Below are 21,123 nucleotides of genomic sequence, written 5' to 3'. Positions count from 1 at the left end.
TCATACCCACTGTGAAGTATGGGGGTGGATCAGTGATGTTGTGGGGCTGTTTCGCTTCCAAAGGCCCTGGGAAACTTGTTAGGGTGCATGGCATCATGAATGCTATGAAATACCAGGACATTTTAAATCAAAACTCTGTTGCCCTCTGCCCGAAAGCTGAAGACGGGTCGTCACTGGGTCTTTCAGCAAGACAATGACCCTAAACGTATGGCCAAATCTACGCAGAAATGGTTCACCAGACACAAAATCAAGCTCCTCCCATGGCCAACTCAGTCCCCAGACCTTGTTTTGTTGGCAAAAGGGGGTTGTACAAAGTGTTAACACCAGGAGTGCTAATAATTGTGACACAAATTATTTGATGTCAAATATTTTTTTCTTTATGTGGGATTTTTCCCCCACTGAATGAATGCACTTGTATTGAAGGTTGGATTTTTCTCTTTTTTTTCCCATTTACAGTGCCTAGCAAAAGTATTCGGCCCCCTTGAACCTTGCAACCTTTCGCCACATTTCAGGCTTCAAACATAAAGATATAAAATTTTAATTTTTGTCAAGAATCAACAACAAGTGGGACACAATCTTGAAGTGGAACAAAATTTATTGGATAATTTAAACTTTTTTAACAAATAAAAAACTGAAAAGTGGGGCGTGCAATATTATTCGACCGCCTTGCGTTAATACTTTGTAGCGCCACCTTTTGCTCCAATTACAGCTGCAAGTCGCTTGGGGTATGTTTCTATCAGTTTTGCACATCGAGAGACTGACATTCTTGCCCATTCTTCCTTGCAAAACAGCTCGAGCTCAGTGAGGTTGGATGGAGAGTGTTTGTGAACAGCAGTCTTCAGCTCTTTCCACAGATTCTCGATTGGATTCAGGTCTGGACTTTGACTTGGCCATTCTAACACCTGGATACGTTTATTTTTGAACCATTCCATTGTAGATTTGGCTTTATGTTTTGGATCATTGTCCTGTTGGAAGATAAATCTCCGTCCCAGTCTCAGGTCTTGTGCAGATACCAACAGGTTTTCTTCCAGAATGTTCCTGTATTTGGCTGCATCCATCTTCCCGTCAATTTTAACCATCTTCCCTGTCCCTGCTGAAGCAGGCCCAAACCATGGTGCTGCCACAACCATGTTTGACAGTGGGGATGGTGTGTTCAGGGTGATGAGCTGTGTTGCTTTTACGCCAAACATATCGTTTTGCATTGTGGCCAAAAAGTTCAATTTTGGTTTCATCTGACCAGAGCACCTTCTTCCACATTTTTGGTGTGTCTCCCAGGTGACTTGTGGCAAACTTTAAACGAGACTTTTTATAGATATCTTTGAGAAATGGCTTTCTTCTTGCCACTCTTCCATAAAGGCCAGATTTGTGCAGTGTACGACTGATTGTTGTCCTATGGACAGACTCTCCCACCTCAGCTGTAGATCTCTGCAGTTCATCCAGAGTGATCATGGGCCTCTTGGCTGCATCTCTGATCAGTTTTCTCCTTGTTTGAGAAGAAAGTTTGGAAGGACGGCCGGGTCTTGGTAGATTTGCAGTGGTCTGATGCTCCTTCCATTTCAATATGATGGCTTGCACAGTGCTCCTTGAGATGTTTAAAGCTTGGGAAATCTTTTTGTATCCAAATCCGGCTTTAAACTTCTCCACAACAGTATCTCGGACCTGCCTGGTGTGTTCCTTGGTTTTCATAATGCTCTCTGCACTTTAAACAGAACCCTGAGACTATCACAGAGCAGGTGCATTTATACGGAGACTTGATTACACACAGGTTCTATTTATCATCATCGGTCATTTAGGACAACATTGGATCATCCAGAGATCCTCACTGAACTTCTGGAGTGAGTTTGTTGCACTGAAAGTAAAGGGGCCGAATAATATTGCACGCCCCACTTTTCAGTTTTTTATTTGTTAAAAAAGTTTAAATTATCCAATAAATGTTGTTCCACTTCACGATTGTGTCCCACTTGTTGTTGATTCTTGACAAAAAAATTAAATTTCATATCTTTATGTTTGAAGCCTGAAATGTGGCGAAAGGTTGCACGAAAGGTTTTGGCCCATTCCTCCACACATATCTCTAAATTATCAGGTTTCGGGGCTGTTGTTGAGAAACGAAACCAAAGATTTTCCATTGGATTGAGGTCTGGAGACTGGCTAGGCCACTCCAGAACCTTGATATGCTTTTTACGAAGTCACTCCTTAGTTATTCTGGCTGTCTTCTTTGGGCCATTGTCATTGTCATGTCGGAAGACCCAGTCACGACCTATTTTCAATGCTCTAACTGAGGGAAGGAGGTTATTCCCCGAAATCTCACGATACATGGCCCTGGTCATCCTCTCTTTAAAGGGCAGCTGAAGAGCTTTTCGGATTTCGTTCTTGAGTGTTCTACTCGGTTGAATTGTATTAAATGCATCAGTCACTGTCTCAAAAAGTCACATAAAAAATAAATAAATAATTGACCGTGTAGTTTTGAGTTATGCCCATAGCAATACCTTAGCAACGAGGGACGCGCCGCCCTGCCGACCGCTACCTGATGGCGTAACTTCCAGGAAGCCTCGCCACCACTCTGAACATGGAAATATAGCACCACACAGAGCAATTGTCTCGTCCCACATGCAGAAAAACACCCCAAAGCATGATGCTACCACCCCCATGCTTCACAGTAGGGAGAGTGTTCTTGGGATGGTACTCATCATTCCTCTTCCTCCAAACACTATGAGTGGAATTAAGACTGAAAAGTTTCTTTTGATGTCATATGACCACATGTCTTTCTCCCATGACTCCTCTGGGTCATCCAAATGGTCATTGGCAAACTAAAGAACATGGTTTAAGCAGAGGAACCTATGCATGATTTTAAACCATGACGTCTTAGTGTATTACCAACACTAACTGTGGAAATGGTGGTCCCAGCTCCTTTCAGGTCATTGACCAGCTCCTCCTGTGTAGTTCTTGGCTGATTACTCACCATTCTTAGGATCATTGAGAGCCTACGAGGTAGATCTTACATGGAGCCCCAGTCCGAGAGATTGACAGTCGTATTTAGCTTCTTCCATTTTCTAATAATTGCTCCAACAGTGGATCTTTTATCACCAAGCTGCTTGGCTGGCCACGTAACCCTCTCCAGCCTTGTAGATGTCTACAATTCTGTCTCTGGTGTCTACCGTGGTCGTGCCCATGGTAGCAGTTGGATTATGACTGACTGTGGGGTGCACAGGTGACAATAATGAGCTGAAACGGGTGGTGGGTGGGTGGTTACTCATGGGGGAAAGGTGGACTTTTTGTTTAAGGTAGACTGACAACTGAGTGTCATCATTATTGCTGATTTTCAGGGGTGCAAATACTTACAGTATATGGACCCCAGTAAATTACAAATAAATTATTTTTTTTTAAAAATCATAAAATGTGATTTCTGGATTTTTTTTAAAGATTATGTCACTATGAGTGGAGATGCATCTATGATTGAAATTTTAGACCCCTACCTATTTTCTAAGTGAGTGAACTTGCAAAATCACAAAATACAGTGTTGAGGTTGGTTGTTGTCAATAAACTGCTTAAATAAAACAAATGCAAAATGGCCGTTTTGTCCTTGTGCTGTGCAGATATTTTGGTAGATTTTATTAAGTTAATGACAGGCAATATTGCATTTCATACTTTTTTTTTCTTAACTGAATGCATTTTGAATTGATGAACTAATTGTTAGTGTCCATTGGTGCCTTTTGAAAGAAGGCCCCCAATACACACATTCCCAAAAAAGAAACTTGAACGCAACCTTTTATGGAATTTAAGCAAATGACGTAACTTGTCGACATTTAAAATAGCCAATCATGACTTGCTTTGTGTTTGCTAGTCATCAAAGACATGACAAAGAAAGCTGTTGACGTCTAACATTTCCCAAAAAGCCATGTGAAGAGATGACTCCACAAAAACAAAAGGTAAGGTTCAATGATACCACTGTCATAACATCTGTCACGTCATGTCACATTTGGGTTTCTAGATGGATTTCTTGAAGGAACTTCCCGTTTTGAACAAAAACAACTTCAGCAGGTTTCAGGCAGACTCTGTAAGTAAACAAGTCAGCTGTAAGTGAGGTTAAGCGTTTTCCAACAAGATTCCTCAAAAAATGTTGATTACTTACTGCTTAAGTTGACCTGCGTTTAATTGTTTTGCATCTTAGGTTTCTGCGACAGTGATTGTTTATTTGTAGTAAATAATTTTCTGACCAAATAGTGAATCTTTCAAATGTATACCACAGCACAGTTCTTAAGAAATACTGAAGCAACGCATTTAGAAGTCACCTTTAACAACATCTAAATTATTAATGGCACTCCGATACATTTTTAATTCATGACCGACAAAGATTTCTGTCTGCGAGTATTGACTTCATTACTAAAGTCTCACTTGTATTATAGAATCAGCAGCTAGCTGTTTATATTCCTACACATGAATATCCATCAGCACAGAGTAAGTGCTTCATCCTTGGGAAAGCCCCTGTCAAGTTCTGTCACCTATTTATTTGTCTTTTAGCCATTTGGCTCACAGTTTGGTCTTTGTGTTTTTATCTTTAGTCATTATCCAAGAGCATACACAGATTTTGGCGAAGCCTCCTGAAAAGAGCAACAAGGTACAAGATAGTGTCATAACCAGACAGTATCACTTCTCCATTGCTTATTTTTCATTTGATTGGCTGCACTAATTGATTCCGGATGAATAGTATTTTCTCCTATCTAATGTGTCTTACAAAGATTTCCTTTCTAGATGTTAAGATTGCACCACACTTTAAACGACGGGAACATGTGCAACTTGAACACGCAGGAGGAGAAGAAATTTCAGCTTGCTGGAAGAGATAGAAATGAATGAGGATTTTTCAGTTTGCAGAGAACAGTTAGGTTTCCATCCAGATGTATCAAAATATTTGCACTTATTTAGTAAAATTGCATCAAATAAAAGGCCAATTTATGCCCGTTTCTATAAATGTTTTGCAGAAGAGTGCACCGTGTGATTGTCATAAAGGAGCATGGGACGGAAGGAGAGCCTCATCTCGTAACTGTAACTAGTAACCTCTTTGATGACTTTGTACCGACATATCCCAAATCACTACCAAGCTTTTTGTTTTTTAATCTGTGATGTTTATTAAATTGTAAACACATACGCCTTTGACTTCATTCAAGTGATTCATTTTCATAAGAAACACATTCACAAATTCATGTAGTAAAATAATTTGTCAAAAAAATAAAATCAAATTTGAGAAAAATAGAATACCTTTCATGGTCACAGTGACTAGAATGTAGGCTATTGCAGAAGAATACGATGGCTTCATAAAGTGCTGAAAAACACATCATGACCTGGTGATTCGTGCACAATACGCATTCAATGCAGGCTTGAAAAGGAGAACCAAACCTGGAATGGGACTGAGCCATGCAATTGTTAAATCTCAAAGAGAAAAAGATTCATTCAAAGAGTCACATTCAATGTACTGTACTCCTATTTACATGGAAGCTGTTAGAACTGTTACATAGTTGGATGCTTTGTGCAAAGTATGGTGCATTCAAATTTAACTTGTGTTTGAGAATGTATTCTATATCTTTGATATCCAGTGTAATGATCACATTTCAGGCCCACTGTTGGCAGTACCAAATGAGTTGAGGGGTTTTTATGGAGCATTTTCATTCGGTTTGTGCATTTGAATTAGAATACAAGGCTCCATGTAAATTCAACTATTGAATAATGAAGTGTAAGTGAACCGTGAATGTGCTTCACTGTACATTTAAGGGTGTCGAACTGGGCCACATTATGCTTATGGTTTCCCTCATACGACCATTACGACCACGGACTGATAAATGTATGACTGCCTATATTATTACATATAGGGCAGTGTGGGATTGGTTGTCGAAATTTTTACACTTTCATGAATGTCATCCAATCGACACATCTTAGAGTTATCATTCATGCATTTCAGGGAAGTTTACTATCTTGGCTTGGATTTGAGATCCGTTTAATTTCCCTATCTTTTTTTTTTTTTTAAGAAAAGAAAAGAAAACAAAACAGTGATTTACTATCAATCAAAGACAACCTAACACTGTAACGGGATAGTTACAGGACAACAAATCCTGCTGTCCCTACACAATTAATTGAATGATCCCTGGTTTTGAAATCAGAAGCCAGTAAAAACTTTGTTATAAAAATATTCAATGCTTGTATTACCTCAATGTTTTTAAATTACAACAATCTGCATTTTTACCAAGGAAAGTCATTGTGCACGACATGCTTTTGTGGGCCACAAAATAAGAAGTAGCAGGCTAGATCTGGTCCCCGGGCCTCGGATTTGACACCAGTGCTGTGCATGAACTAGACATCAAAGCTATGGAATAGATCTTCAAATGACTTTCTACATTTTAAGTTTCACTACTGTGCAGATGTTTGTCCCAGGACTTACTCATGTCATTTACATTGAAAATAATACAGAATAGATATATATTTTACAATTTTGATTAATTCTTTGAGCCTGAGCTTTCCAAGTCAGCTTCTCCTTTATCAGACTCATTTGACGGTAATTCCTCATGAGTCGAGTTGAGTTCAGCCCTGTCCGGCTGGCTAGGTGATTGTGTCCCATTAGCACACACTACAGTTCCTTCTGACTTGCTAAAACTGAACAACTTACCCGGACTGAAAGTCCTGTTGGGAGACTGATTTCGCTCCTGGCCACTTGAGGTGGCCGAAGAGTTCCCAGTCAATCCGGGTGAGCCGGCGGCTGTTGCCGGCTCTTTTTTCACCTCTGTGGACTTCAAAAACTTAAGGAACCCTGGCAGCTTGGCCTCACCCCCGGTGGGTGACTGAGCTGGAGAGCGGGAGCTGCCTGAGGAGAACTTACCCTGAAGCGGGATGATCTGCTTGAGCTTCATCACGTTGTTGTTCCCGAGCAGGGAGCTGGGTCTTTTGGGCTTGCCACCTGACGTTTTCTCGTGGTGATGCTGGTGATGGGTGTCCGATTTGTGGCACTCGCTTTCCTGACGAGCCTCGGCTTGACGTTGAAGTTCCTCCTCCTCGCGGCGACGCCTGAGCTGCTGCTGGAAATGCTGTTGTGCCTGTAGCTCATGCCTCTGAAGGGGAGGTGAGATATGAACTGGTTCAGTTCCATGTGATTGGAAAATAATTCATTCTTAGCTCATTGGCTGCCATTGATGGCGATAGACGGTCAATCCATTTGGACTGGGAAAGGCTGGCAGTGAATGATCGCTGCCAACCCTCCCAGCCCAAATGGACTGGACATCTATCGCCGTCAGTGGCAGTCAAAGAACTAACAGTGTTACATGTATTCTGATTTCTGTAGTCCTTGATTTTTTTTTGAATTTACAAAACTGTTACTGTATGCACAAGATTAGCCATAATCTTTGTAAAAATATACAGTTCAGTTCAGTGTTTCTCCTATATTTAAGGAAACTGATTCTATCGTTCAAAAACTAGATGTACAAGAGAAAAACGGATCAGTTTTGGATTCCGCACAGAAGTTTAAAAACAGCTGTAATAAAACCGTAAATTATATGGCTTTACTCTAAATAAGCTGATTAATTGACTCAAAAAATCAGTGGTTGATCAACTATCTGAATAATCGTTTGCTAGTGCCTTACTGTATAGTACCAGTCAGAACAATGCTAAATGTGTGGCTAGTGGCAACAAAATGGTGTAGCCACATCTTAAAACAAACCATGGGAAGACGTTGCACGGTTATGACATCACATTTGACATCAGAAGAGAGCCTTGCGATGGCCGAAGGGCTTTCAAGTTATAACCCAACTATACCTTGAAAGCTTCCCTTCGTCGATATTCTAGCTTGGCCATCTCCTCTGCTACCCAAGCGGGGATGTCAGGGATGGCAACATGGATGACGTACTTTAGGAGGATGGCAAAGTGCTGTAAACCACCAGACCACAGAGGGACAGTCTCAACACATCAAACATCAGGGTCCATATTTTGCATCCTTTTCTATACACGCAAAAAAAAAAAAAAACTCATACAAAAACTGTGAGGTTTTGTGTTTATGACAGTTAGGATTGCACAACAACAAATAGCAAACCATGCACATTGCATCTAAGGGAAGAGGAAATGGAGAGTAGAAATTGTATACTGTATTGATGAATAAAGTAACGTCATTTTCAGACTATAAACTGCTACTTTATTTCTCTGCTTTGATACTGTGTCTTAAAGTCCACTGTAGCTTATATATTGATTATTACAGGCCTATGAGCTGTTTATCCTGAGTAGGATTGACAAAGTATCCATAAATATTGAATAATTGATACTAAAATTGTGTCTCTGGATACGATATTTGATTGCAAAAGTATCGATATTCAGTGATTTGTTTTTGCATGACCACAGGTCACAAGAAATTTTTTGGTGATTAATTTGAATTTGCACTACTCTTGAAAGTAGTAGAGCATATTTTGTCTTTTCCTTGTTAAATCATTAGCTGCCATTGATGGTGCTAGACCTCCAATCCATTTGAAGTTGGACTGTTGGCCCCTCGCAGTTCAAATAGATTGGATGTCTACTAGTGATATACGTATTGGTGGGAGTTTGTTTCTTGGCTAGAGGAGGAGCAGTAGTATCGAAAACGGTACCAAGTAATTTTTTTTGTATTGATATTCAAAATTTTAGTATCGTATGACAATAGTCGATACATCCAGACAATAACATCCCTGCGGCTTATAGTCAGGTGTGCTGTATATTCAAAAAATTACAGTAGATCCTTTGCCCTAAATTGACGTCTAAAATCATTAAGACCAACACATTTTGAAGATTATCAATTGTACCAATGTGTTAATTTTCACCCCAGCTTCCAAGACCAATCTGTAATGGTTTCGACTGCATAGTGTCTTGTTTTCAACCAGGCGGATAATCAATGAATGTTTTCTCATGAAACAATTTAATTGATGGAGAGCTTAGAGATTAAAGCACACCAAATGCTGTGCCGGCAGACTATAATAACTCAATTAGGTCATAAACTCACCAAGAATATGAAAATGTGCAAGGCTGCTTCTCTGAATATTTTGGGGGAAAACGCAAGCACAATATGTTCACTAATGCCTTGATGAATTACACTACAGATAAGTATATGCAGTCCCATTAAAAAGTTTACTTTAAAAGAATGCACATAGATATATAAACTGTATATACAGTGTTGTTAATAAAGGTGTTATTTTTGTCAGTAGTGAGTCATTTAATCAATTACTATTCCCATCTTTGCAACACCGTTACCGTTACTGAGGATGTGAAGGCGTGCGTTACTACAAATTGGTTGAATGACGCAAAAGATGTCTGAGAGACATGGAGAGAGCAGAGCGGGAAGGGGTAGGAGGGAAATGGGTTGTGACGCCGTAGCAAACGTATTGCTAGGTGGCTCGGAGCATTAGCATAGCATTTGCATTCTCGCTAGCATTAGTATTTATCGTGGTGAGCGTCATCTTAAACATCTTAAAGTTTTTTGTTTTTTTTTTACATACAGTTCGTGGCATTCAGGTGGGTACAATTAATTGAAAATAATGGACTGTTTTCCTGTTGAGTATGCATTATTATCACCAAGTGGGCTTTGTCCTTGCAGATGCTATAATATAATAATAATATATGTTTTTTTTTTTTATTAACAAAAATAGTCACTTGCCCTAAACTTTTCTTGAATGACGTATTCATAAACCTTGTCGGGTTTTTTTTAGGTTTTTTTTTTAATCAAAACAACTAGAGTAAAGAGAGAAGAGATTCATATTGAAAAATATATCTATATGTATTATGGGTGTGACAGTATACAAAAATCATGGTCCAGTACGTACCACGGTACGGGGGACACAGTTTGGTGCGGGTTCAGTACAACAGGAAAAACAAAAAGGCTTTTTTTCTCACAGCATTTGAAAGTTAAGTTTGTATACCATTACACGATAATATAGGTGAAATTTTAAAAGAATGTAAAAAGTGCGACCAATGTTCTTTGGAATGAAAAAGACAGTTGAATTCAATTAGTTAACATAAACATATTTGATGTGAAAGACATTATAGAATGGATCATGTAGCAACGTGTAGAACATGAAAAGTAACGTCAGTTACTTTGTCGAGTAACTAATTACGCTGAGTTATGAACTCAATTACTTTTTAGGAAAAGTAATTTGTAACTGTAACTAATTACTTTTTTAAAAGTAAGATTAACAACACTGTATATATATATATATATATATATATATATATATATATATATGTAGTGGGGAGAACAAGTATTTGATACACTGCCAATGGGAAAACCCATTGGCAGTGTATCAAATACTTGTTCTCCCCACTGTATATATATATAAATATTATGGGAACTGCAAGGCACTCCCAGTTCAAATAGATAGGACTATCGCTGTCAATAGTACCAATACATGATCAGCCAAATCGAAATAGTACTATCAATGTAGACCTCACCTAGCATGACTGCATTGCTTACCTCCAGCAAAACAATGGAGACGACAGTCATCTCAGGACTCAACCATGGAAAAAGTCGTTGCAGCTGACCACATTGACCAATCAAGTAACAGTTAACAATAATGGCTATCAAGCCCATGGCCTCCATTGCAGTCTAAAGGGTTGAGAGAGCAATACACAGTTTTTCTTCAGGTGAACATCCACCCCAATATGAGATTAAAAACTGAAGGCTTTTTGGGAAGCCCACACTGACCTGCCACTGTCCAATGTTCTCCACCCTTTGGCCAAAGGGCCTCTGCAGGCCCGTACAGAGCTTGAGGGCATCGCTACGGATCTCGATAATATTGTTGATAAGCGCACACATGGCTGCCAGGGGGAACGCAGAGGAGAAGAGAACCACGTAGCCAAACTGAATGAACATCTCCTGGTAGTCCTGAAGCGTATCCTGCGTTGTGCGATGACATTTTGTTCAACACTATTATCTTACCAAACCAGAAATTTCAAAATAAATCCAAATATCTCAACTGTTTTGGGAGTTTCTTTATTTATTTATATTTAAGGCAACCCACCTCATAAGTCTGCATGCAGCTTTCAATCTCAGCCTGCGCTAGTGTGACAGTTTGGGGTTCTTCTGGTGGATCAATCCAGGACTTCTTGTCTTCTTTGCCCTTGTCCACTGTTTTTCTTCTGTAACGGAGGCTGTTAGATTCTCTTGAAGACAACCCAGTGGTATTCTCTTTGGCCTCCTGTTCATACAAATTATTTATCTACATCAGTATTACTGTGGAGTTGCATACTAAACATGTCTTAACTCATTCACTGACAGTGACGGCGTTAGTTGTTCCCATCCTCCCAGCAAATTGTCAAGGAAGTATTGCTTCTAGGGTGTTAAACTGGTGGCCAGCAGGCTAAAACTGGCTCGCCAGAGGAGTTTGTTTTGCCCGTTAGACATGAACTGTACATCATACATCCAGAGTATACAATTCTCAATTTCTAGATAATAAGAAATTATTTTGTTCAAGGTCTACTATATATAGAGCTAGTGCCATCTGTAAATTTTACATGCAAACACCGATTATAATATTCTGAAACTGCACTTATTTTTGTAAACAAAAACAGAGATTGCTTATTTGAACTGAAACAAGCTTTGCAATGAGATAATAATAAATGTGAATGTTTTCAAAATGGTTGTTATTTAAAGTTTTAAGGCCACCCGCACATCAAGCAATGCTTCCTAATATGATTTAAAGGGACAATCATGAAAAAAGTTACATTTTATGCATTAGAAACCACGATAGAGGGCATCAAAATGAGTGGAAAAGGTAAATAGACCATGTACCTGAGCGGACAATTCAAGGTCACTATCCTCATCGCAACTGTCAAAGATACTGGATGGATCCATTCCACCCTCTACCAGAGTGGGGCTGTCCTCAGGGAAGTTGTCATCTGCTGTCTGTGCTTCCACCGCGACATCCTGGTAGTCAACCTTCTCTGTGAAGCTGACTTTTCGCTGCTTGAGAGCACAGGGGTCATTCATATCCCACTCTTCTTCTGACAGCCTGAATCCAGCTTTTAAATCCCCCCTGGTCCTTGGCAGTGAGTCAGTGTCCGTGCTGTCGCTGGCTGGGTGTCCTCTGTGCCCCAGGAAAGAGTAGGCAATCATTGACGCTTGGGCCTTTCCAAGAGCCAGGCGGCCATACTTGAGCACAATGGCTTGTAGTAGCTCCCACAGCACCTTGGGCGTAAATACACCCAGCTTGTTTTGTTCGTAGAGGTACGGCTGGAGGACCTCCTTTATGTTCTGGAGGAACTGACGGAAAATCAGCAGTGTTGCAAGCATCTGTGAAGAAATGCCAAACTTGAATATGTCAGTTTTTAATGTGAAATATCCACCTTTATACAGTACAGTGGTACCTCGACATACGATCACTTCGACACACAATCTTTTCGACATCAGACATAAAATTTGACTCGCCGTTTGTTTCTACATCCGACGACATGCTCGAAATACAACGACATGACAGTGTCGCAGACGGACGCTAGGCGGATTTCTCTTGTGAGAGAAATCAACACAAGTTTCAGAAAGGTTGGTACAGGTGGTGAAAAAATGGGAAAAAAGGTGACGCTTACCATTAAAATGAAGATGCAAATGATAGAAAAATATGAGCGAGGGGTTCGCATCTGTGAACTGGCTCAACAATGCAGCTGTAGAATGTCTACGATCTCCACTGTCCTCCTCCGACCTCCGTTCGCCAGTATTTATAAGTCAAGGTGACAATTATCATTGTGGTAACATCGCCAAAGAAATCGGCCGCTTCGTCAGGTTTTTTATCATTTATTTCAGAACTTGTCCAACACAACACGCCTACTGTCCGCCGCAGTTGACAGTGATCTCAACAAAACGTTAAAAGTGAATGAAAACTCTCAACCGCACCGCTCCCTCTCTCTGTCACGTCAGCGACGCGGTGCGTTCAGGTACAGCACACAAAAAATGTCCGCCGCATTAGACCCCGATTCGTTACATTATTACAGGAATTATTATCATTTTATTATTCCGGTTTTTATTAATAATTTATTTGTTTTTCTTTGTGTAATTGCCATTTGTATAGTACCAGCAGTATTTATTAAGGATTTAGTGTAGGTTTTTGGGCTGTGGAACGAATGAATGGAATTATAATGTATTCTTATGGGAAAATCCTACTCGACATATGACCGTTTCGACTTACAAACAATGTCCTGGAACGAATTAACTTCAAATGTAGAGGTACCACTGTATATACATACACCATATGAGATATTGAACAGTACAGTAAGTTTCATTCTAAGGCTTTTATTTTTCTGGTATTGTATTTTTATGTACAGTGTATTCAAAAAGCATGCAAACTTCTATTAAAGTGCCAGATTTTTTCAATAATTTAAATATACATGGCATATATATAAATATCAATAGCAAATGATCACTGCTAGCGATCACAGTCAAAATGGATTGTACGTCTAATGCCATCAAGGGCAGCCTTAAGGCCTCTCATATTTGTCATATTTGCGAAGGCTCCAATTTAACTCATGTTTTAATGACATTGCTTAATTGTGAACAAAGCTACAACATATGTATTTTTCTTTTCCTGAAAATGTTTGAATCTTTTGGAGTTTTATATTCCATAGCTCTGATTGATGGGGAAAAAAGTTTGAAATGGTTTATCTTTAGCTAATATATTTAATATTGTGTTACTGTAATTTAGTGTCTATGGTTATGTTGAAAATACATAGAGAAATTACCATTGCACGCGCTTTTGCAGTGAATAATTAATGTACCCTTTTAGTTGTAACTTTTATTTTTGCATTATAGCATTCTTATCTCACCTCCTTTAGTCGCTCCATATCCTTGAGGTAGAATCCAATATAGAAAAGACTTAGGTAAGAATTGATGAATTCAAACTGCAAACAACAGAAGTCATTGTCCATTGGAAGAAGTTGCCATATTTGAAAGAATATCATCATATACCATGGGAGTGACTTACGAAAACCATCTTGATGATGAGATTATTGTCGTAGGCACTCTGAAGTCTATAGTTCTCTGGACAAAGTCACCAAAATTAATGACTAAGTATTTAAAACAAATTATTGCCAAGTTTAAAGATCCCATATTGTCGCTTACCCATGTCATTGAGCCAATAGGCAATCTTCTTATAAACTTCATCACATATTGTTACAGTAATAGCAAGCAGGATTTTGGGAATAAATCTTGTGATGCTAGGTAGCTCCTGAATCTCCATTACCACTTCCTAAAAAATCAGTTCGTATGACACATATTTAATAAGTGCTATTCAAGCTGTATGCCCATTCACTCACAACTCTTCCTAAGCATGAATTATATACGTAGAACAACATGAACAGTTCATGTGTACACATTAAATACATGTAATGTTTGAAGATTGTGTGTTCTATGGTTCAAACCTGCAGTTCCAAACAGAGGAGCATGATGAGGAAGACAAAAAAGAGACAAAGCAGGCATATGGGAAGGCTGACCAGCCATTGAAACATAGCCCTCTTCCACGGGGGATAGTAGAACTCTTCACAGCCTGTTATGGGACTGCAGCGTTTAACACCCTGCAGATACAGCAATGACAAAAGAATTCCGATTCATATTAGCATATTAGTAATTAGTCTAGATGTTCAATGTATTTCTTGTTGTTGTTTGTGTATGTGTTTCTTTTCTTTCTTCTCTTGTGTTTCTCTTCTTCTGTCCCCCCATAATCCCTTCCTGTTCACTGCTTTGTCATAATAAAAAGGTATTTTGAATGATAACAATGGGAGTATGTCAGACTCTCAATGTGAAACATTAAAACTGTTCAGACCAGAGGTTGCGCTAGACTTTTTCGTTGTCTGTCATTTTGACTGACAGGTCATAAAAATCCGGTCATAATCTATTTTTACCCGTCACTTTAATTTTTAAAAATTTTAAAATTGTAATATTTAGTTTTCATTCATCTTTAATTAATATTCTGTCCGAACAAGCTTAACAGAGAATCCACACCGCGCCATCACACATCAATCAGCTGTGCGTTATTAGCGCCTAGCTTGCCTTGAACACGGCTTTTTAGGATGGGACGGACTTGACGTCATAAAAAAAAAAAAAAAAAAAAAAAATAAAAAAAAAAAAAGGGTTTGAGGATAAGCCTGAGAATGATCGGTTTTCTCTTTGCTCCATATAAGCAATATTTCAACATTGCTTACACGGCCGAGAGTGGGGGTAAACTGCTCGTATGTGTGTGTGACATGCACGAACAGTGCGTGCATGCTATCGATCCATATACTTTGAATATAAACCTGTACAGGGATTATTTATGCCTGTTATTTGTGTCCTCTTTTTAATAAGCAAAATATGATATCCCTGGAATGACGGATGACAGCCAGCATGTGTGATTGTATGGTCATTTGTTTTGATGCTTCTGCGCATGGGGGTCGTCTTGCTCAGCGCATGCGTAATACTTGAATGGTCTCAATGGACAAAGGCAGTCTGAACGGGCACGTCAAAAAACCAGATATGACAAAAAAATCGGATTCGTGCATTAAGACCTGTAGTATGAACGTAGCCATAGGCTTGTTGCTGTTAAAAAGAGGACACAAATAACAGGCATATATAATCCCTGTTTAGGCTTATATCAAAGTATATGGATCGATAGCATGCACGCACTGTTCGTGCATGTCACACACACATACGAGCAGTTTGCCCCGACTCTCGGCCGTGTAAGCAATGTTGAAATATTGCTTATATGAAGCAGAGAGAACACCGATCATTCTCAGCCTTATCCCTAAACCTATTTTTATTTTTTATGACTGTTGTCAAGTCCGACCCTTCCTAAAAAGCCATGTTCAAGGCAACCTAGGTGCTAATAACGCACTGCTGCATCGCTACCGTAGCTACCGTACCGTCTCTCGCTTTTTGATGACGTAATTGCTGCATTAAATCCGATTTGCGGGACTGGACAGTACAGACCGCCGCAACAGTCTGGAAAAATGTGGCCCAGATCGGATTTAGACCACATACGAAAGTGACCCAGATCGGATTTGAAATGGTCCCGTTCTATGCGACTTGTCACGTTCAGACCGTCAAGTTAATGCCTCACTCGAGTCGGAAAAACACGAAAAAATCGGATTCGTGCATTAAGTATGAACGTAGCCTTAGTTCGGACGCTCAGTTGCCTTGACATTTTTCCGAGTAAGGCCAACAACGTCATGCATCAAGAGAGACAGTAGCTAATTAATATGCTCACTCGCCACCCTGTGGTCTGGGGTGTGAATTGCAACCTGTCAAAATGACGGATGGACTTCAGTTTTTTCCATAACCGTTTTAAAAAACCGGTCAACGACGGAAAATATTCGGTTAACGCGACCCCTGCTTCAGACTATCCTGGCACTTAGACTTCCATTCTCTGTGTCAAACAGCTGAACAGGACAGGTTAAGCAAACAAACAAACAAAAAAAAAGAATTCCGATTTATGTACAGTAAATGTTTTTTTCCAAACTAAATGCTACTGATTTACAATATTTTTAACAGCACCTAGTAATGATGACTTTCATGTGAAAGACTAAGCAAAATGCAAATTTTTGGGCCCTTTCATAGCGTAGAAAATAATGTTAGATACATATGATGATACCGCTTTACGAGCGCAGCCATTTAGTGTCATGAGATATACTCGCGCACATACTGTATATAATGTGTATTAATGCTGACATGGACAGACAATCAGGGACACATTTAACTATTTAAAATAGTACCGGTGTCAATAAAATGTCTAGGCCTTTGTTGGATGGTCACTTCCTGGAAATACTTGTATTTGTTTATGTTTTTATCCACTTTGACATATCAGAAAAATGAAATGTTGTGTTTTTTCAATTTATTATTATTATTTTTTCTTCCTCTAGGATGCAAATAACAAAGTTATTGTCTGTCCCTTCAAGCCACTATGACTATAACTATAGTTGAACATTTCAGTCAGTTAATACAGTATTTCACAAACCACTACATGGAAGCTACATACCACACTTTAACAAACGATCAGTTTTAACTAATTGACTGTCATTGACGGTGATAGCTCTCCAATTCATTTTGATTAGGAGGGCTAGTGGTGATCATTCGCTGTTAACCTGTTCCAGTCAAAATGCATGGACGTCTATCACCGTCAATCACAGCTATTGTTTAAAAAAAAAAAAAAAAAAAAAAAAAGATATACAGCCTACGTAGACATTAAAATACATTGAAAGAGTTTATCAAAACAAACGTGCACAAGGACTAAAGCCTGCATGCCATTACCTCAAATCATCACTCGAACTAAAAGCATTCCCAGAAAGATTCATAACAATGTTGACAAGCACTTTCACAAATGAATTGGAAATCAAAAATACTACAGTCTTTTGGATGACAGTGACACTTACCCTGAACTGTGGTCTGGGCTCCTCTAAGGACTCCGCAGGAGTGTCAAGGGTGCCCCACCTGTAAGCCAGCTCGGCTTCTCGCCTCTTCCAGCGCTCCAGAAACAAAGTTGCCCACACAACATTGAAGAGTGCAAACACCACACAGCAAATATCCTGACTTGTCTAAACAAAACAGGAATAAACTTTTGAGTTTCTACCCAAACCATCTTTCTGTAACATCCCTGCGCCAACAACTTGCACACTGTGATAGAAGGTACCTGATCTGCCTCTGCAAGTATCCATAGGAGAAAACCAATTACTGCAGGGTAAAGCATGGAGTTGGTATAGAAACCAAGCCAGGCAAAGTACATGCCGATCTTCACTCCGAAGTAGTCGCAGATGTCATCTGAATCATATAGGAACCCAGACTTAAAACGGCAAACACATATGGTAGGGTTCACCAAATCCAGACCTCGGGCCAAGTATCCTGTCTGATTTTCTATGTGTCCCTCCTCTGACACACCTGAATTAAATAATCTGGATCATTATCAGGCTTCTGAAGAGCTTGCTGATGACAATCATTTGACTCAGGTGAGTCAGGGTAGAGAGACATGAAAAACACGACAGGCTAGGTGGCCTCGAGGTCCTGATTTGGTGAACCCTGACTTATAATCAGTGATGACAAACTGAAGCATCATGAAGCAATGAGGCTTTCCATCAAACTGGTTCGCTCCTGGGCCGAAGCATCATGAGGCTTCATTTGCTCTATGGCGCCTTCATGTGGAAAATAAATATCATGACAGACAGAGTGATTAAAATGATACTATGGATTTGATGGGGTCAAAAGGGCAGGGAGTTGTTATGTGAATGAATGTGCGTGTGTTAAGTGAAAGTAGAGCCTAGATTGGGCCTAAGAAATCCAGCCCGACCCAGCCCGAGCAATTAACTTAACTTTCAGGTCCGAGCCCCCAAAAAAACGAAATTGTATTTTTTAATTTGAATCCCCGAGCCCGAAAAAAAGCCAAATTTTTATTTTTTATTTGAGAGGACCCAGAAGGAGGAAATGCAGGGATGCAATGCGTCAGTCAGACCTGGACAGAGCACTGCTTGGAAAATGGTTGCATTTTGTGTGATCACATTTGTGACAACACCTATGTGCATAATGATAATAAATTAAAGCCTGTCTTTTGTAACAAATTCTCCCAGTTGAACAAGACTGTAAAATGCATATTAAATAAACATTCATATTTTTACATATTTGTGTGTCTGTTCTATCAGGTGGATAGTTCATGCGTCATTTCCATGGCAAAATGCAGCAACAGACATTTATTTTAATCAAGTTGGCAGAAAAGAACGCAATTTTTCTTAATGTTTAAATAGTCTACATATTTTTATCATCATAATAAATGCATGTACACAACGAAATAGCGCTGGATAGGTTTGTTAAATATATTTCTGTGTGGGATATTGTGCTCTCATGGACGCACCTCTCTGACAAGGAGAGGAACAGCAGCATATACAAAAATAAACTAAAATACTTTTAAATAGCATTCTTTATTTTAATGATTCGCATCAGAACAAACAAAAGAACAACCTGCCTTAAGGAGCACTGAAACAAAATAAGAACATTTTAAAGAACACCACGAAGTCCTGCTTTGCATAAAGAGGTGTGTCCCTCGAAACAAATGATAATAAAGATGTTTGACTAATATCATATCCATATCGAAATTCGAAAAGGAAATATCAGGATGTAGAGTTGCAGACTCGCGTAGAGCCCCAGAGCCTTCATGTGCGCAAACAATGCACTGGTTTACTGCGGCTCATGTTTGGGATTACCACAGCGCTCTTTCTCTGTTTTATCCAGTTTATTTTATTTTATAACAAGTATTTCTTAGTTTAACTTCCATATACAAATATACATTTATTCTAAAAAAAAAAAAAAAGTTAGCGAGAAGAAGTCCGGCCCGACCCGACCCGACCCGAATGTAAATACATTTTGGGCCCGACCCGAGCTCAAGATCTAGGCTCTACTTGAAAGAATGATTGCTTTATTTTAGACATTGACATATAAACAAGGAACAAGACACACATTTCATTCATTTTTATTGAGGAAAACTTTCCTAATTTCCAAAGTTTTTGGCTTTAAAACGGTTTCATTTTTTTAGATAGGATTTCTCCTGCTTTTGAAAATAGTCTTTCGCAAGGGACGGATGAGGCCGGGGTACAATGCCTCAACATATAGATGAAGTGTTCTCTTGGTACCCAAGTTCTTTAGAACAAAGTTTGCACTTCACCTTTTGAAAAATCAGCAAGTAGAAGAAATACATTCAAATGAGGGATAGACTGTGTTGTCACAATAATTTACAATATATATTCACACTGGTTATTATAATTTGTACCTTTTTAGGAGGGAACTGCTCAAAATGAGCCCAGACAGGGGATGTTCTCTTCTTTTTCGATGTTGGACAGTGCGTCCATTACAAAACGAATCCGATTGAATTTAGGTTTGAAGATGCGAGCTGGGTGTGTCAGTGTCACCTGTCAGCTCATTGTCGTCTCGGTGCGCCATTTCATGTCGAATCACCGGCGAAATTATGTGTTGGCGATGACGTAGGAAGCCCGTCTCATGAGGCTTCGGACGTAGCAACGTGCCTTCCGAGGCTTCGGGCGTGGCCACAAGCGTAATCAACACATGCCTCGATGCGCGCTTTGTAGATTTTTTTTCCGGTTTGCTCGGCACACGCATCGGCGCCTCGGCACAGTAGGGCACATCACTACTTATAATTATTCATTCAACCAGGATGTTCATCTCACTTTACTTAAAATGCTGAGTTCAATTTACTTAAACTGAAGTCCACTTTACTTAAAATGAAAACCAGATCTGCTCTAAAAAAGGAAATGTTTTCACAGTGAAAAAACAGTAAGTTTTGTTTATTACCACTTATAACACTCAAAATAAGAAAACAGATGAATAATCTTCCCACTGTTGTAACTGTTTTAATGTTCTATAATTAAATTAACTTATTGGCTGCTATTGACCGTTTATTGAGCCCCTTCAGTCAAAGTGGACTGGATGAAGATGAATCCAAAAACTGTCATTAAATGGTACTTATCACCAGTTACATACCCAGTGGCTGCCTTTCACAAACAGCCTGAACCCAAGATGTCATTAGCTGATTAAGGATCCTTTGCTCGTGGAGAGGAAACATCTGATGGATCACACCGCGGGCCACCAGCTCAGGTACTAGAAAAAAAGTAAGATAATTAAATCATGGCGTCCTCCAGTAGAGTGTAATAACTCCAAATATTTGTCATCTGTCATCAATGTTGTTAATAACGGCATTAGAATATAACGGTGTTATTTTTGTCAGTAGTGAGCAATCTAATTAATCACTTTTCTCATCTTTGCAACACTATTACCGTTACTGAGGATGTAAAGGCGTGCGTTACTATGCATTACTACGTTGGTTGAATGACGTGAGAAATGTCTGAGAGACACGGAGAGAGCAGAGAGGGAGAGGGGAGGAGGAGAATGTGATTGCGACGCCGTTGCAAAAACGATGCTAGGCGGCTCGGAGCTTTAGCATAGCATTCGCGTTCTCGCTAGCATTAGCATTTAGCATGGCGAGCATCATGTTAAACGCTCGGGAAACTTTTTACATACAGTTCGTGACGTTCAGGTTGGTACAATTAATTGAAAATAATGAACTGTTTTCCTGTCCAGTATGCATTATCATCACCAAGTGGGCTTTGTCCTAGTCGATGCTA

General features: G+C 39.4%; 2 protein-coding genes across 8 annotated transcripts in view; one reads left to right on the top strand and one right to left on the bottom strand.

Annotated features, from left to right (window-relative positions):
- The first annotated feature begins 3,845 nt into the window (after nt 1–3,845).
- LOC130929768 (DET1- and DDB1-associated protein 1-like) lies at nt 3,846–5,142 on the top strand. 4 transcript variants are annotated; one of them, XM_057857246.1, is made up of 6 exons: nt 3,846–3,926; nt 3,989–4,054; nt 4,404–4,455; nt 4,560–4,611; nt 4,749–4,875; nt 4,977–5,142. In XM_057857246.1, the coding sequence occupies exons 1-5, from the start codon at nt 3,906–3,908 to the stop codon at nt 4,849–4,851; spliced, it is 294 nt and encodes a 97-aa protein (XP_057713229.1). In that variant the 5' UTR covers nt 3,846–3,905; the 3' UTR covers nt 4,852–4,875; nt 4,977–5,142. The 4 variants fall into 4 exon arrangements, with proteins under 4 accessions (XP_057713229.1, XP_057713227.1, XP_057713226.1 ...); XM_057857244.1 differs by having other exon boundaries at nt 4,736–4,875; XM_057857243.1 differs by having other exon boundaries at nt 4,560–4,615; nt 4,750–4,875.
- The window catches only part of ano8a (anoctamin 8a), a 57,319-nt gene continuing 41,285 nt past the window's right edge, over nt 5,090–21,123 (bottom strand). For 2 of the 4 annotated variants that reach the window (XM_057857236.1, XM_057857235.1), the window contains 13 exons: nt 20,483–20,599; nt 17,634–17,761; nt 17,377–17,538; nt 14,395–14,547; nt 14,096–14,222; nt 13,959–14,014; nt 13,801–13,875; nt 11,780–12,280; nt 11,010–11,186; nt 10,694–10,885; nt 10,463–10,594; nt 7,792–7,902; nt 5,093–7,091 (listed from right to left, as the gene is read on the bottom strand). In XM_057857236.1, coding sequence (XP_057713219.1) covers nt 6,483–7,091; nt 7,792–7,902; nt 10,463–10,594; nt 10,694–10,885; nt 11,010–11,186; nt 11,780–12,280; nt 13,801–13,875; nt 13,959–14,014; nt 14,096–14,222; nt 14,395–14,547; nt 17,377–17,538; nt 17,634–17,761; nt 20,483–20,599 — 2,540 coding nt within the window. In that variant the 3' untranslated portion in view covers nt 5,093–6,482. Of the gene's footprint in view, nt 7,092–7,791; nt 7,903–10,462; nt 10,595–10,693; nt 10,886–11,009; nt 11,187–11,779; nt 12,281–13,800; nt 13,876–13,958; nt 14,015–14,095; nt 14,223–14,394; nt 14,548–17,376; nt 17,539–17,633; nt 17,762–20,482; nt 20,600–21,123 lie in introns of all 4 variants that reach the window. The other 2 variants (XM_057857237.1, XM_057857238.1) reach the window with 2 other exon arrangements.

Source organism: Corythoichthys intestinalis, chromosome 14 (assembly GCF_030265065.1).
Source record: "Corythoichthys intestinalis isolate RoL2023-P3 chromosome 14, ASM3026506v1, whole genome shotgun sequence".
Taxonomy (NCBI): domain Eukaryota; kingdom Metazoa; phylum Chordata; class Actinopteri; order Syngnathiformes; family Syngnathidae; genus Corythoichthys; species Corythoichthys intestinalis.
Note: the sequence above shows the minus strand (reverse complement) of the source record. Positions and strands in the feature narration are given on the sequence as shown.

Coding starts and splice junctions, on each gene's coding strand:
- LOC130929768 (XM_057857242.1), top strand. CDS start 3,906: ATGACTCCACAAAAACAAAAG. Junction 3,927..3,988: donor TGACTCCACAAAAACAAAAG/GTAAGGTTCAAT, acceptor TTGGGTTTCTAG/ATGGATTTCTTGAAGGAACT. Junction 4,456..4,559: donor TGAATATCCATCAGCACAGA/GTAAGTGCTTCA, acceptor TTTTATCTTTAG/TCATTATCCAAGAGCATACA.